At 44.4% G+C, this 17,462-nt stretch overlaps 2 protein-coding genes across 3 annotated transcripts; one reads left to right on the top strand and one right to left on the bottom strand.

Annotated features, from left to right (window-relative positions):
- Positions 1–236: 236 nt before the first annotated feature.
- LOC111967203 (ubiquitin carboxyl-terminal hydrolase 49) lies at positions 237–8,620 on the top strand. 2 transcript variants are annotated; one of them, XM_023992074.2, is made up of 7 exons: positions 237–381; positions 1,669–1,782; positions 1,967–3,439; positions 3,799–4,009; positions 4,715–4,823; positions 5,086–5,291; positions 5,775–8,620. In XM_023992074.2, the coding sequence occupies exons 3-7, from the start codon at positions 2,036–2,038 to the stop codon at positions 5,876–5,878; spliced, it is 2,034 nt and encodes a 677-aa protein (XP_023847842.1). In that variant the 5' UTR covers positions 237–381; positions 1,669–1,782; positions 1,967–2,035; the 3' UTR covers positions 5,879–8,620. The 2 variants fall into 2 exon arrangements, with proteins under 2 accessions (XP_023847842.1, XP_023847851.1); XM_023992083.2 differs by lacking the exon at positions 237–381 and adding an exon at positions 388–1,364.
- A 1,131-nt stretch (positions 8,621–9,751) lies between these two features.
- On the bottom strand, positions 9,752–16,627 carry LOC111967195 (transmembrane and coiled-coil domains protein 2-like). The gene is made up of 5 exons (XM_023992062.1): positions 16,425–16,627; positions 13,084–13,458; positions 11,812–12,428; positions 11,272–11,407; positions 9,752–11,148 (listed from the first exon to the last, which is right to left on the bottom strand). The coding sequence occupies exons 1-5, from the start codon at positions 16,440–16,442 to the stop codon at positions 10,849–10,851; spliced, it is 1,446 nt and encodes a 481-aa protein (XP_023847830.1). The 5' UTR covers positions 16,443–16,627; the 3' UTR covers positions 9,752–10,848.
- Between the last annotated feature and the right edge of the window lie 835 nt (positions 16,628–17,462).

The following is a 17,462-nucleotide window of genomic DNA, read 5'->3' as shown; positions in this document are numbered from 1 at the left end:
TTTCACCAAGTACAGTCCTGTCATGAATGGTTTATAGGGGACTTTGTCAGCTGTTATGAATGGGAAAAGTATGCCAATAATGTATCCGTCTCCAGGTGAAAAGCCATGACTTGTAAAAATGACATAGAATTTACCAACTGAGCTCATGAGGACTAGTATGGGTAATAACAAAAATGGTTTGGTATGGTAATAATAACCATCCGATCAGTTTGGATCTTTTCATGACCATAGTAATGAACGCTACATCCTGTCTGTACCAATGAGAGCTAAAGCTCGACGGAAGAGGGATCAGTTCAATCCAATCAGAATGACTTGATTCCAGGACCGAAATAGTTCGGTTGTCTCGAGGTCTAAAACAGCTTTCGCGTGCAGATGATGGCGGTAAATAGAAGCGAAATTCATTTTGTATTTTTTTTTTACAAATACAACAAACAGTTATTTTATGGATCAACTACTGACATTGTCGTGTACTGTTTTGTCAACCTCTGAAAGTTATGGGTTCATGTTACCGTTAGCTAGATAGCTACATTGCAGGTTTTCTGAGAATCTGTGACTTTATTTGTATGTTGACCTCCCGGTGTTTTGTTTGAAGATGTACTCAAAAGTTTATATACGACACATTTAGCTTTGTTTACATTGCGGCTCTGTGGATTCTAGCTAGCAAGCTAGCTAGTTAGATGACAAAACCGCAGTGATTTTTTCCCCTCCGTGTAGTCAACCATATTAACTAGAAGTTGTTCAGTGTTCACAAGAGTGGATTTCAGACTAGTCTTTGTTCTGATGGCTAGCAAGCCTAGCTAGCTTAGCAAATGCTAGCCTTCAGGCTATTGTTTCTCTGCAATGTGTTAAACTAAATAAATACATTACACCAGTATAAGGGACGCCATTATGAGGACATTTTACATTTTCTTTATTTGATCACAATGCCGGCTATTGTACCATTAGCCAAATGATTGAAGAAATACAGTGAATGTGTTGTAAAACTTAATCGCCCTAGCTAGCTAACCTTCATAGCTAGCTAGCTGGGTAGTTAACGTTAGCTAACGTTACCAACAAGTAGCTAGATATCTGTCTATTGGCGAGCTAGGTAACGTTATAGCTAATTAAACATGACAATAAGTTGGAACTTGCTAGTTAAGTGAACAAGAACACACTCTCTAACCCGCGTCGAGTGGTCAGCTGGAGGGAGTAGCTAACGTTACATTTTCATTGTGGCACGAGCCGAGACGCCACGTTATATGGCAAAACTGGTGCCATTTGCAAGCCAAGATGGAAAACTGCTAACCTATGTTAGCTAGTTAGTAGTTTGAATCGAACGAAATGATTGGTCGCCAAACCAATGCATGTTGACCAGCAGAAAAAAAGTATGCAGTTTGATCCCTTTGTTTGTTGTTATGGATAAATCGATTGTTTCTTCATTTTAAGTCAGACATAGTGTTAAACTGCTCAACTCAATTGCCTAACATGATTATGATTTGTTTATAAACTGTGTTAAATTCTGCTAAGAAACTGTCGAGTAAATGTTCAGACATAGTGAACTAGKAACCTGCTTTAAGTTTGTTAGAAACGTATTTGCTTTGCTCAAATTAATGTCTCAATCTGTCAACTGTTATGTAAAAAAAAAAKCTCGCTATACAAGCACAACCTCTTTTCCGATTTTATTTTCAGTTTATTCAGGATCCTGAACCAGACATGAGTGAAGCTGATTGATTGCACCTGTGAAGGTCCCTTTGCTTATGTTGAAAGAACACTGACTTAAATCAGCACACAGTGTTTTTTACAGTAAGTAAAACAAGCTTACATGGTGTGCAAGTTCATATTCTTGGTCCTCAATTTTTTCCACATGCTACACCAGTCAGTTTACTTTCAAATAGAGAACACATTTTGTATTTAGCATATCTGAAATGAAGCGGTTGATTTCTATCCCTATGATTTACTGAAGTTGATCTCCTTTTCCCTCCTGCAGGATGAGCTGCTGCTTGGCACAGAGGCGTGTGTCCTGACGCTGTGGGCAGGCACATGTGCATCTGGAGAGATGGACCGCTGTAAGCACGTGGGGCGTCTTCGCCTAGGCCACGAACACTCCATCCTCAACTCACAGAAATGGCGCTGCATGGACTGCTGCACCACCGAGTCAGTGTGGGCCTGTCTCAAGTGCTCTCACGTGGCCTGTGGCCGCTTCATGGAAGAGCACTCCCTCAAACACTTCCAGGAGTCAAACCACCCCCTGGCCATGGAAGTGCGGGAGCTGGACGTCTTCTGCTTCGCCTGTGGAGACTATGTGCTCAACGACAATGCTGAAGGAGACCTCAAGCTCCTGCGGGGGGCGCTCTCCACTGTGCGTAGCCCTGGCAGGCGCTCCCTGCGCTCCTCTGCAGGTGGTGACTGCAACCCCTGGGTGGGCGAGAGCGGGCCCCAGCCTGCCATGCAGACGGCCCTGTGGCACCGAAGGAAGGTGCTGCTGGGGAAGATGCTGCGCCGCTGGAGGAACCGGCAGCAGGAGGAACAGAGCCAGCGGGAGGAGAAACTCGAGCAGGAGAAGGAGGAGGTTCGGCGCCAGAAGAATGAGATGAAGAGGAGACTCATGGGAGAGCTGGCCAATGTGCCGCCCAGGAAGAGTGCCAGGCTGCTCACCCAGGCGCCCCGCTCAACCATCACACTTATCCCCCTGAAGTTCCGCGACCCTCCGGAGCGTTTGCCTCCACCCAAAAAAACCTCCCTTCTATCCCTGAAGCCCCCCAGCAATGGCAGGACTCGTAAACTCAAAGTACGGAGGTACTACTCCTCCCATAAAGCGACCCGTCGTAGACTGGCCCCGGGGGTCACTGGGCTACGCAACCTTGGGAACACGTGCTACATGAACTCTATCTTACAGGTGCTGAGCCACCTGCAGAAATTCAGGGAGTGCTTCCTCACATTGGACATGTGTGAGACTGAGGAGCTGCTGGCCAAGACAAACCAGGGTGTGGCTGGGGCTGTGGTGGGGAGTGGTAGTGCAGCCACACCAGGCTGCCCTCTGGGACGTGGCATGGGGAAGGCAGCCAGTGGGGGTCTCCCTGCTGTCAGCAAGCAGAGCTCGCCCCCCGGCCTAAATGCAGCAGAGCTGGTCCAGCCCAAGGAGCCGCGATCCTCCACCCGCCAGCAGATGTCACTGTGCCACGAGCTGCACACACTGTTCAGGGTCATGTGGTCTGGCCGATGGTCGTTGGTGTCGCCCTTTGCCATGCTGCACTCTGTGTGGAACCTGATCCCAGCGTTCCGTGGCTATGACCAGCAGGACGCACAGGAGTTTCTGTGTGAGCTGCTGGACAAGGTGCAGCAGGAGCTGGAATCAGAAGGCAGCAAGCGCAGGATTGTCATCCCCATCACCCAGAGGAAGCTCTCCAAGCAAGTGCTCAAGGTCCTCAACACCATCTTTCACGGGCAGCTACTCAGCCAGGTAAAGGTCTCTACTCATTGACATGGCAATTGTACACAACACATTAATTTAGGTTTGACCGTCAGCACCCTATCATGGCTAAAGGTAAATCACAAGGATGTTTAAGCTCTTTCTACTCTATAGCATTTCCACGTTAGGCCAGGTTTTCTCCACTATTACTAGTTGATTGCTGGATTTCACTCCAGGTGAGCATTTAAAAAAAAAAAGAGATACCTATTGCTTGTTACACAGCCTTTTTTTCTGAGTCTCAAGTCAAGCAGGACAATAGTTGCTCTCCAGCACCAGAACTAAGGCGTGTCAGATTTGAACTAATAAGCCCTTGGTAAAATGTTTGCTTGGTTATCCCTGCATCTGTCCAGGTGACGTGTCTGTCCTGTAAACACAAGTCGAACACGGTGGAGCCATTCTGGGACCTGTCCCTGGAGTTCCCGGAGCGCTACCACAGCACGGAGAAGGGCTCGGCTGCGTCTCTGGCCTACCAGCGCAGCTGCTCCCTCACTGAGATGCTGGCCAAGTTCACTGAGACAGAGGCTCTGGAGGGCAGCATCTATGCTTGCAACCACTGCAACAGTTAGTACTGGGACAGAGACTAATGTCTGTTAATGCAATAGACAAATCCTCCTGTACTGTGTTTTGCTGTTCTTTTTATTCAGCTATTCGACCAGAATCATGGTTAGGGAAGTAGGCCTATAGAGAGCAATAGTAATGGCGTCTTTTTGTAGGTACTAATGCCGCCATGGTTTGTTAGACAAAGCCTATGGGGAAATTAATGGAGTTTTTGTAGGTTTTGGATACATGCTGAAAATAAGGTCTGTGATAAGCACAAGCTTAGGAGATCTTATACATTTTGTTCTGTGAGATCTTAATCAACTGAAGTCACTTTTTGAATTTTTAAGCATTTAATTTTTAAAAAGCACAAAGGTGTCATAATTCATAAAGATCATGTTCACTGACTGATATTATCTCATAGAACAAAACCTATAAGATCTTCTAAGTATGTGTTTCCCCATAGGAATGGCTGAATGAACCCGAGGTAACTAAATTCAGTTTTCTAGGACTACAAGCTGGGGAGCACTATTGTGTGTGTGTGTGTGTGTCTCTTTTCGGGCTAGATTTTATTTGACTAATTTGCCAATTGATTGATATTGAAAGTGAAACTGAGTTTTTGCTTTTTGGGTAATCACAATATAGTTCTGCTTTTATAGTGGTCACGTCCTGTACCTCCATGTCACACAAATGTTACACGTCTGTGACCTGTATTTTTATAATTGTCAGGGAAAAGACGGAAGACGTCCCACAAGCCCCTGGTTCTGTCAGAGGCATGTAAGCAGCTGCTGATCTACCGCCTACCTCAGGTTCTACGGCTGCACCTCAAACGCTTCAGGTTAGCCCCTGAACTTTAGTACATACTGGTCATTCAGAGCATTTATTACAGTTGCAGGAAGCATGTATTCAAACACCCAGTTTGTCTACTGCATTTGAAGACATAGTCTGCTTACACAGTCAAGATTTACACCCACCAATTGTCTGTCCTTCTTGGTTTCCAAATGTGTGTTATGGTTTAGTTGATAGGATTGTATATTTCTGCAAGGGGATGTCTTGTAGCAAGGACAAGCATAAGATAACCAATCCCTGTTCTGTGACAGATGGTCAGGCCGGAACCACAGGGAGAAGATTGGCGTCCATGTGGCCTTTGACCAGGTTTTGAACATAGAGCCCTACTGCTGCACAGACTCGGGCCAGTCGGTTCACAGAGAGGGCTACACCTACGACCTGTCTGCTGTAGTCATGCACCATGGGAAAGGCTTTGGCTCAGGGCACTACACTGCATACTGCTACAACACCGAGGGAGGTAAGTGGGACCAAGATACCAGAAACTTGCATCCAAGCAAACAACTCTGTCTTAGAATAGCCTGTAGTTTAGGCAGGATTTTCACTTGGTCTTTTCAGATTTAAAAACATGATGAATTGGTCAAATGTTTAGTTGTGTAGTGCAGTTGACTCTCATAAACGTTTTGCTCCGGGTATTAAAAAAAAAAAAATGTAAACCTTTATTTAACTAGGCAAGTCAGTTAAGAACAAATAGTTATTTTCAATGACGGCCTAGGAACAGTGGATTAACTGCATTGTTCAGGGGCAGAACGACAGATTTTTACCTTGTCAGCTCGGGGATTTGATCTTGCAACCTTTCGGTTACAAGTCCAACACTCTAACCACTAGGCTACCTCTTGCCCTGTATAACCTGATACTGTGAGATTACATGAGTTGCTGTTGGGACTGTAGGTGGCACAGTTTGCCAAGCTGTAACCAGCCCTCTCCCTGTGTGTGTTTCCAGGTTTCTGGGTCCACTGTAATGACTCTGAGATGAACGTGTGCAGTGTGGAGGAGGTGTGCAACACTCAGGCCTACATTTTGTTCTATACCCAGAGGTCTGCCTAGGCCCCTCTCCCTCCTACACCCTAGACCAGGGTGTACTACCTGGTCTGGGGGACTGAGACCTATATCTGTGTCTGTTGCCTAGAGGTCTGCCTGGGCATGTTACACTCCCTCTACCAGGCTAAACCCTGGTTTACACCTAGATTTCCCTTGGCTTGAAACAACTCAGCCCACATTTGTTGAGTCTGGTATGCTAACAGCCATGTGAGAGCTACTGAACGTTGTACCACAAGGGAAGGCAATGTTGATCACGGTTAGTTATGTATTTCACCAGGTGTCAAAGTGCTTTACATTGTACAGGAGTTAAACATTGGTGGAGGATGACGCAAGTTATCTCCCTCCTGGGGTGATGAACACCAGCCATTTGGAACGGAATAGGAATTTTTCTGTGGCTAAACTAATTGAGTTTCCCTTTGTGGCTCAGGATCAGATATTATTAATTGCATCAGGTGATTCAGAGCCTGGGTGGATTACGGCAAGCCTGCAGATACTATCAGACACTCCATAACCAATGTTGCCTAGCCTACCTCTGTTCTGTATTCTCAACCACAATGAGATGTCAGCCAAGGGCATTTTAGTCTCCAACCCAGTGTCATCTGTATCTCACTATGACCTCTCTCGTTCTGCTGTGGATATCTCAGGCTTTAAGGCCTTGGTCTGGGCCAACAGAATGAACGGTATAGATGGTGTGTAGATATTCCTGTATGTACTCCGTTTCCCTACCTTGAACAGAGGTCTGGAGTTGTGTGGTAGAAAGCTACTCTGGAGATGGATGGGAATTGTATTGGGCCAACTGGCGTCATGCTGCACCTTTATGGAGGAGGGGCTTAGTTCGTTGATCCCATGATCAATGGGCTCCTTCTGATCTTTTATTGACTTCTATGTCATGTGGCAGCTCTCTTCTCCTCCTACCTTAATTGTAGAGGCTAGTTTAGGCTCTGGTTGGAGTCCGGTGCACTGTAACTCTGTTCATGGGTAGAAATGGATGGAAGAATGAACAAAGGACTGAGATATTGGAGAGTGTGTTGTTGGGATAATTGTTTGGGTTAAGAGGGGTATCCATTTCACTGGAGTGGAGCACCTGCAAGCAATATATGTGTGACATCATGACATGAAATCAAGATAAAATCAGGAATTCTTCAGCTTTGTAATACGTAGTTTTTTTCTACTCTGCTGTTTCTATTTGGGGTCTTAGTTTGCCAGGTTCTCAAGAGTTATTGTACTGCTGGTCTTGATATGAATCAAATACACGGAACAAAAATATAAACGCAACATGCAACAATTTCAAAGATTTTACCGAGTTAGAGTAAATATAAGGAAATCAATTTAAATGAATTCATTAGCCCCTAATCTATGGATTTCACATGACTGAGAATACAGATATGCATCGGTTGGTCACAGATACCTTTAAAAAAAAAAAAGGTAGGGGTGTGGATCACAAAACCAGTCAGTATCTGGTGTGAACACTATTTGCCTCATCTCAACACATCTCCTTCGCATAGAATTTATCAGGCTGTTGATTGTGGCCTGTGGAATGTTGTCCCACTCCTCTTCAATGGCTGTGTGAAGTTCCTGGATGTTGTCGGGAACTTGAACACGCTGTCGTACACTTCAATCCAGAGCATCCCAAACATGCTCAATGGGTGACATGTCTGGTGTGTAAGCAGGCCATGAAAGAACTGTGGCATTTTCAGCTTCCAGGAATTCTGTGCAGATCCTTGTAACATGGGGCCGTGCATTATCATACTGAAACATTAGGTGATGGCGGCGGCTGAATGGCACGACAACGAGCCGCAGGATCTCGGCACGGTATCTCTGCATTTAAATTGCCATCGATAAAATGCAATTGTGTTCCTTGTCCTAGCTTATGCCTGCCCATACCATAACCCCACRGCCARTCTGTTCACAACGTTGAAATCAGCAAACCGCTCACCCACACAATGCCATACACTGCCATCTGCCCGGTACAGTTGAAACCGGGATTCATCCGTGAAGAGTACACTTTCTAGCATGCCAGTGGCCATGGAAGATTATCATTTGCCCACTGGTCGAGTAACGATGCTGAACTGCAGTCAGGTCAAGACCATGGTGTGCATGCAGATGAGCTTCCCCGAGACGGTTTCTGACAGTTTGTGCAGAAATTCTTTGGTTGTGCAAACCCACAGTTTCATCTACTTTCTTATAGTCAGCATGCCAATTGCAATTACGTTGAGGCAGCATGCCAATTGCATGCTGCCTCAACGTAAGACATCTGTAGCTTTGTGTTGTGACAAAACTGCACATTTTAGTGGCCTTTTATTGTCCCTAGCACAAGGTTCACCTGTGTAATGATCATGCTGCTTAATCAGCTTATTGATATGCCACCCCTGTCAGGTGAATGGATTATCTTGGCAAAGGAGAAATGCTCACTAACAGGGATGTAAACCAATTTGTGCACAGAATTTGAGAGAAATATGCTTTTGTGTGTATGGAACAGTTCTGGGATCTTTTATTTCCGCTCATGAAACATGGGACCAACACTTTACATGTTGCGTTTATATTTTTGTTCAGTGTACAAAATTCATTTATGTGAACTGTAAAAGTTGGAATAATCTAATGACGATGAATGTCTTACTTTTTAAGGTCAGGTATGGCCTTTCCATGGGCCTGTCATGATCTCTTCTGTATTGTAAAAGCACCTGTCATCAATGTAATTGTCATATGGGGTTTGCCTGACAATGATTAAAAAACAAGAAAATACTTACATTTGTGTGTCACTTGCATATTTTGTTAACGTACTACCAGCTGTACCCTCTTACATTGATGGGCTGTCTTAAACTGTCAGTGTTTCTCACTATATTAGCTTACTGTGTTTTTCTAGAGTACATTTTTCAGGTTCAGTAAGTTCTTGATTTTGTCGCGGTAACTACTAGCACATCCAATAAGAATTCCCTTGAACATGTAAGACCTCCCTTGATCAATTTACAAAAATAATATCCATATCCACAATCCCATAGGTGAGTTTCATCTGCACAAAGGCACCTCCTGGTGGAAAATATGGATATTATTTTTGTAAATTGATCATGGGAAGTCTAACTAAACCTGGCAACCATGACAAATCGTTTTTTTTAGGGCTRAGTCTTATCCTTTAAGTGTTCCATAGTTAGTTTATTTTGTACTGTTGCTAAGAACAGTGAACTCTTACATTTTGGCAACAGAACAAGCATATATGTGTTTATCCCAAACAATTTGAAATCCAATTGGTTACCTTTCACCTGGTCACATATGTGGATTAAAGGATTACATAATTATTTTTAGAGGCTGTTCACTGCATGTCTAAGCACATACAGTATTTTAGAAGTGAAACCAATTGTAAACTCAACCCACACTGAATTGTTTTATTTATTTTGTACCTTTATTTAACTAGGCAAGTCAGTTAAGAACAAATTCTTATTTTCAATGACGGCCTAGGAACAGTGGGTTAACCGCCTTGTTCAGGGGCAGAACGACAGATTTGTACATTGTCAGCTCAGGGATTCAATCTAGCAACCTTTCGGTTACTAGTCCAATGCTCTAACCACTAGGCTACGCTGCCGCCCCATGATGGACACTCGATTAGTAAAAAGATGCACTTATTATAGGTTACTGCTTAAACAAACTGTCTCCTACAGGGAGTTGATATACAAACCTTAAGCTTGAACCCGCCTGGAGTTCAGGCTTTTTTTTTGCAGGGGGGTACATTGAGGGATTGTCTTTGAAATTAGTACCTTTTTCATGATACAGATTACAGGTTATCACTGATTACTTAGTATTATTATTATTCTCTCTAGTCGATACTGTTAGATATACACAGTTCCATGAAAACCATCCGACTTTCCAATATCATGCAACATTAGCATCGTTTCAGAATTGATTTATTAAGAATGGAACAGAGTTGTGATGGAGTTAGCAAACTGGATAGAAATATGGAAGCAATGGTCAAACATGCTGTGGATCTGACGTTACATAGATTCTTAGCTGCTCTACAACAGTGGTTATGAAATGGCATTGATGCTCAGAATAGCTAATAGATAATTCAGTAGTTGTGAGGATCCATCTCACCAGAATACGTCCTGGCCCTCCAAAGTTCTTCTTTACATCACATAAGAGACGAAAATGATTGATGCACCCAAAAAGTGTAGTTTAAACACCAGAAGTGATTTAGTTGACTGTTTTAGAATTAATATGGAGAAGAACATTTAGGTACAAACTGTCTATAGACAACAGAATAATGATAAAAGAGCAACGTGTATTTCTGTTGGTGTTGGAATGTTACTCATGCCAAGTGCATCACACAGGTATAAATGCACAAGTGAGGACATGCATGAGTAGTACATACCTTAACATTCAGCAAAAAAGCAATCCTTTTGCTTAGCCATGTCCTCCAAATATACAATTGGCTCAATACAAAGGAACTGTAACAGCAAACATGGTTTAGCAAAGCATAATTTGTTATTCTATCTATTATCACTTCTAAGTGTAGGCCTATACTACAATTTTTTGAGATGTGTCAAAGAATTTCAACATGAATTCTCAAATTGTAATGAAATCATAGTGACTATGATGGTGAGTTGACGCCACTAGATTAGTCAAGAGAAAGAGCAAATGCTTGAGTTGCCAAGCGACCAGGCAGATAGTTTCTCGGATTCCTTGTAATCACCATTAAATCACCTCCTAAAAAGTCTCTATCTCAACCAAAAATGGCCACCATCTTCCATCCAAAGGGAGTCTTCTTCAGTTGCTTTGTAAAGAAAAAGTTTTGTGCCTTACAACACTCATAAGTACAACTCTCCAAGCATAAACCCTATGAAAAAAGTGCAACGGTTCCCTTTCAGAAATATGACTTTGTTCCAAACTTTTAGTTTGTCTGGGGCAGCTTAGTGTATCAATCTGGTCCCTCTGTCCACATCCTGGTCACTCAGACACAGGGGAGTGGGTGATTGGCTGTGGGGAGCTCAGCTGGGCAGTAGCCACAGCTCCAGGAAGTCCCAGTGCTTCCAGAGGATGAACAGGAAAAGGGCCAGCATGACCGTGGCGGCCACCCGTGCTCGGGTCTTCATGAGTGGGGTGATGAAATTGGCCAGGGTGGAGACAAAGACCAGCACTACAGCCATGAGTGCCAGGATGATGTTGATGAGTTTGCCCAGTAAGGCGCGGGCGTTGGCGTTCTCCACACCCTCCAACTGCACCACCTGCTGCTGCTGCTGCTGGAGCTCCAACTTAGTGATGCGAGTCAGGCACGACTCCACTGCTTCCTGCATGTATACACACCACACAAACACAAAGTTACAACAGAATTAGGGGTTAATTTCTGGAGTCATACAGAAAAAGTATTGTGCTATCTTACTACATATTATACTGTAAATCCAAGTATCTACCTGAATGTCTCTGGCTCTCTCATAGGACTGGTAGGCCACTTTCTCCTCTATGCTGGCCAGCTCCTGTTTCAGATTAGTCATCTCGTTCTGGTGCAGCTCTGTCAAGTCATTCAGCTGCTCTTCCAGTCGCTCGTACCTAAAAAGAACGATAGATAAAAAATCTATGTATAATTTAGACCAGCAAAGTGAAGACCAATTCAACGAGTTAGAGAAAGATTTGTACATATTTATGGTGTTTTCAAGGTGTCACTCAATCCACTTAATTTGAGAATCGATTTGATGTGTTATAACAACTACTTCTGATTTTGACAATTTGAAATGTACCAAACCTGTTGTACCAGTTTTACTGACCTATTTAATTATCCTCATGAATATCATTCAGCATAAATCATGTAGAGTGAAAACACTGGACATGATTTACACTGCTGGTCTGAAACAAGCTAAAAGCAAACCAGCTTGTTCAGCAGTTAGTGTGAGAACAATGTATACCAACAACTCTCATTTCATGCTCTGTGTCTTGGCCTAGGTGTTGGTCTGTACCTGTATCTCTCCTCCTGTAGGCACTGGGTCATGTAGGAGTAGTCACTCTGCAGCTGACTCTTCATGTCCTCGATGGCATCCTCCATGTGGGCCTGGCTGGCCTTGATCTCCTGCAGGCCTTCCAGCAGAGTGTCCCAGGAGCTGTGGATGTGGTGGTGGTGGTGGTGGTGGTGCCCTTCCAGTCTGGGGCTCCCCAGGCCAGCCTGCCCATGCCCCGACATCCCACCTCCTCCCCCAGCCCAACCTGAGTGACTGCCTGGCGCTGAGCCAGAGGAGGCACTGGAGCACTCGTCGTCGCTACCGTACTTGGGGCTGGAGACCAGGGTGGCACTGCCACTCAGGGCTCTTTGAGCAGGCACGTCCTCCGAGTGCCCTCCCACCCCGTCCTCTATGAGGTGGGAGATGTTGTCTGCACTGCCAAATTTGTTGCGGATCAAGCTGGCGAACTCCCGTGGCTTAGACACCACAGCTCCTTTGACCCCTTCCACCCCTCCTTTGACCCCATCCACCATACCCCCGCCAAAGCCATGGAACCCTGCTCGTACATTGGCCCCCATGTCCTTCAGCCCCTGTTGCATGTCCCGCAGCACATCCTTAGGCTGACGAGCTGGACCATTCTATAAGGAGGGTAGAGGGAGGACGGGGGATGGAAGATGAGAGGGAGAAATGAAAAGAAATGGGTCAGGAGGAAGAGGAGGGAAATAGATTGACAGGATGTGAAGGAGCAGTAGATATATGGATGGAGAAGTGATGAGGGATGGAAATAAAAGTGGAATGGTGGAGGTGAGATAACAGAGGATGGCGATCAGAGAACATAAACACATCAATAAGAGGTAACAGTCTGAACCGAATACTCAGATAATCTAGTTAGGAATAGGGTTGGGCAAGTATATGATAATACTGTATACCAAGGTATTTTGAAGTACTGGTGATATGATTTACAATACCATGGAAACGGTCAATATTTGCACTTTTTAYKTAAATACCTGCAATCAATGTGTGTAGTGGTTGAAAGATAAAGCTAATCATTCTTATTTGTTTTTCTATTATACAAGTTTTTCTTTCGATAGTGAATAAGTGACATCTCATGTCTTGTTTTTTCAAACCCAGGTATTGAAATAGGTATTTTTGACTACCCGCTGTTACGGCACTACTTCCACAAAAATGATACGGGAATCAACATGGTAATGTAGGTACCGTCCAACCCTACTCAGAAAGTGACAACGTATCATCTCGTCAGAAAGCAGCAGTCAGGGTAAAACACACACTCACCTGCTCTATCTCCTTCAGCTTCTTGTGGTAGTGATCTAGCTTCTTGTGCAGGTGGGCGATGGTCTGTGCAGACCTCTGGTTCTTCTTCTCAAACACCTGTTTGATGCGCGAGGCCTGCAGCTTGTCTGCGTTGTGGGCCAGCTTCAGGTACTCAGCTACGTTGTCATCTCGCGCCTCCTGTTCTATGCGAATCTGCTCAGTGATTTTCAGGATCTTCTGCTGCAGGTGCTCCAGAGCGAGCCGCGTTCGTTGCGGATCGACGACCCCTGAACCTTCAGCCCCCACCCCGGCCCCATCCAAGCTGATGTTACTGTCAGAGCCACCATGGCTGGCTGAGGGAGGCAGGCACAACGTTGTCACTTCGCTTTTATCCAGCTAAGCAGGGAAGGGGGGGGTAACAGAGTGCAGAGACAGAAAGAAAGTGGTTGCCATGATTGATGTGAAGTAACCACTCTCAAATTCATAAACAGTGCTATGGATGCAAGGACTGACCATCTAGCCATGAGGCTATACAGTGTTTGTTTACATTTACATTGTTTTCAAACATTTGGAGTAAAACAAGTTAATGTATATTTTGGGTTCTGATAGGGAACGACAGTTGAACCAAACTCATGAGGCATTTATATATTTTATCTTCAAGAAATCAATGGGTATATATCATTAATTTATAATACCAAAAATGGATGTAGTAACTAAGGACACTAGCTTTAATAAACAGATCTCATTCCCATCACGGTTTACTCAATAAAAGTGTTTTCACAGTGCATACTGTACATGTAAACGCAAAATATATACACTACATGACCAAAAGTATGTGGACACCTGCTCGTCGAACATCTCATTCCAAAATCCTGGCCATTAATATGGAGTTGGTCCCCCCTTTGCTGCTATAACAGCCTCCACTCTTCTAGGAAGGCTTTCCACTAGATGTTGGAACATTGCTGCAGGGACTTGCTTCCATTCAGGCACACAAGAGCATTAGTGAGGTCAGGCATTGATATTGGGCAATTAGGCCTGGCTCAAAGTCGGTGCACCAAATCATCTCAAAGGTGTTCGATGGGGTTGTCAAGTCAAGTTCTTCCACACCGATCTCGACAAACCATTTCTGTATGGACCTCGCTTTGTGCACGGGGGCATTGTCATGCTGAAACAGGAAAGGGCCTTCCCCAAACTGTTGCCACAAAGTTGGAAGCACAAAATCGTCTAGAATGTTATTGTATGCTGTAGCGTTAAGATTTCCCTTCATTGGAACTAAGTGGCCTAGCCCGAAACATGAAAAACAGCCCCAGACCATTATTCCTCCTCCACCAAACTTTAGTTGGCACTATGCATTGGGGGTGAACTGCCAGACGGTGAGGCGTGATTCATCACTCCAGTGAACGAGTTTCCACTGGTCCAGAGTCCAATGGCGACGAGCTTTACACCACTCCAGCCGAGGCTTGGCATTGCGCGTGGTGAACTTATTCTTGTGCACGGCTGCTCGGCCATGGAAACCCATTTCATGAAGCTCTCGACGAACAGTTATTGTGCTGACATTGCTTCCAGAGGCAGTTTGGAACTCGGTAGTGAGTGTTACAGGCAATTTTTACGCACTATGCACTTCAGCACTCAGCTGTCCCGTTCTGTGTGCTTGTGTGGCCTACCACTTCGCAGCTGAACCGTTGTTGCTCTTAGACATTTCCACTTCACAATAACAGCACTTACAGTTGACCGGGGCAGCTGTAGCAGGGCAGAAATTTGTCAAACTGGCTTGTTGGAAAGGTGGCATCCTATGACAGTGCCACATTGAAAGTCACTGAGCTCTTCAGTAAGGCCATTCTACTGCCAATGTTTGTCTATGGAGATTGCATGGCTGTGTGCTCGATTGTATACACCTGTCAGCAATGGGTGTGGCTGAAATAGCCGAATCCACTAATTTTAAGGGGCATCCACATACTTTTGTATATATCGTGTATATTTTTAACACATGAATATCTTAACACATTGCCCTGATGATGGTGATGATGAGGGTTAGGCCTAAGCCAATGATGCATACCATGATTATTAGCTATTTTAGTTAATAAAACACAACAGTCGCCTGCTTTGTATAAAAATCTGCACTACCAATTCTATCCTTTTGAAGCTTGTGTGATGTATGATTTAGTGGTGTGATGCTGCATGACATAAGCCTGGGAGGGTACTCCATCACTTCAACCCTGCAACGTGGCAGGCAGCTCAACAAACAATGGAGGTCTAATCTCCCTCAGTGATGAACCTCGTAACAAGATCTAACTGAAAGACAACCATCTGTGGATTGTTTACATAGGATGAAAAAACATCTAGTTGTTTCTGATGGGGGATTTGTTGTGTTTAATTATTACCCCCTGTTGACTGGGCAGACATCACAACATTACTGTCACCAACCCCAGCAGAGCAGACAGGAACCAGGGAAGACAACTGACAGCACACATCTCTCAGTGAGTGCTACCCTAATTCACCTAGTCAGGCCACTGTGGCTTTAATAGCATTTTACTAGCATGTGAAAGAGGTCTCAGATAAGCCCAACGGCCCTGAACTATTTTCCAACAGATCCACTGACAAGCAAGGCGACACTTTAAGAAAGTAGGTTACAATCAGGTAGCTGCATTGAAACATAAGCATATGATTTTAAAGGACAAATGACTGCATGCACTACAATACCAGGCTATTCATCTATTATTTTTATTCCAATGAGAGCTAATGAAAAGCTTATGTAGTTACAGACTTGATGAAGAGAGGAATAAATACACAATGTTCCTTCCTCTCTAGATGGATAATAAGACAAAATAAAAAACACACACACACACACACACACACACACACACACACACACACACACACACACACACACACACACACACACACACACACACACACACACACACACACACACACACACACACACACACACACACACACACACACACACACACACACACACACACACACACACACACACACACACACACACACACACACACACACACACACACACACACACAGAGCAATGACCGATGTTCCTGGAAACCAGAGCAGAAGCAGGGGGATGACAGACGGCGGTGGCATAAAAAAAGGGGTCTTCACATGTGAGGAGGAGACATGCACCGTGTCAATGAGAATGGACGTCAACATAAAAGGATGATGAGACAAAACCTGTGCAGTGACAGATTAATTTGAGAACATTACCATACTGTTTAATCCAAGATTGGCAGTGCCACTGCAGGTCTATGTTGGAGGCCCATCCCCCCCACCCTCCCTGTGGTCACACGAGACCCCCTCTCCTCAATGTCACTCCCCTCCCCAATGTCTGCCTATCGCCTTACCAGAGCTTCATGCTCCATTGTTGATAGCAAAGATGTCTGCAGCCTCCCTGTCTTCCATCTCTCTTTCTCTCGTTCTCTCTGCTCTTGCTCTCTTTTGTATATTGTACGCTCGCTCTGTCTGCCTCTGCGTCTCTCTCTTTCTTTCCCTCCCTCTCTTTCCCCTTCTCAAACGTTAGCCGCCCTGCTCTATCGCAGCTGTGTGAGCTGAGTCACAGATGATGGGGGGACAGTTTAGCGCACGCGTGCATGTGACTGTGTGGGCTGAGACCAGGGAAGCATAGAGGGGGAGGGGGGATGGGAGAACAGAAGGGCTTGTGTCAGGACCTATCGCAGCCCCTTCATCCCTTAAACCCTGAATATACACCGCCCCACGCATGTTTATGGAGGGCTGCTGCAGTGGTTTGTAAAGAATGTGGAGCCAGGCTTAAAAATGAGTGCCATATCTTCAGTGTCCCACGATACAGCATGACCTATACAGGCCGATATACAATGAAAACCATTGGGGAAAGGGGTTGGGGAAAGGGGGATGTAAACTAGTTATTGTCATCTTGACAACAAGTTGGTCACCAAGGCACAAGTAACTTTAGTACCTGGCTTGAGAATGTCACCACTTTGATGACAATGCTTTAAATACAATATTTTTCTCTCTTTTTCAGATTGACAATGGATGACTTTGACTTTGTCAAATTATTGAATTACTCTAACATTTTGATACATCATGTTTGATACATTATTTATTACTGATAGCCTATGTCTCACACAGTCATACTTACATTCTCCGTTATGTTTATAACATAATTAGTTTTTATTGAGGGTTCTTTATGAATAAGTACCATAAAGGTTTTTATTTTTTGGATTAACATTTTTTTTCAACAATATACAATAACCTACACACAAGCTGGAGGATCATATCACAGATATCAGCAATCATGAAAATCCACACAGAACTAAAGTTCACATCACCATTCCTTGTTCCTTAACAGATTCTACCCACAATCCATAAGACTGAACAATTAATCAAATGGCCACCCAGACTAT

The sequence above is a fragment of the Salvelinus sp. IW2-2015 genome, linkage group LG1 (assembly GCF_002910315.2).
Source record: "Salvelinus sp. IW2-2015 linkage group LG1, ASM291031v2, whole genome shotgun sequence".
NCBI classification, from domain to species: Eukaryota; Metazoa; Chordata; class Actinopteri; order Salmoniformes; family Salmonidae; genus Salvelinus; species Salvelinus sp. IW2-2015.
Note: the sequence above shows the minus strand (reverse complement) of the source record. Positions and strands in the feature narration are given on the sequence as shown.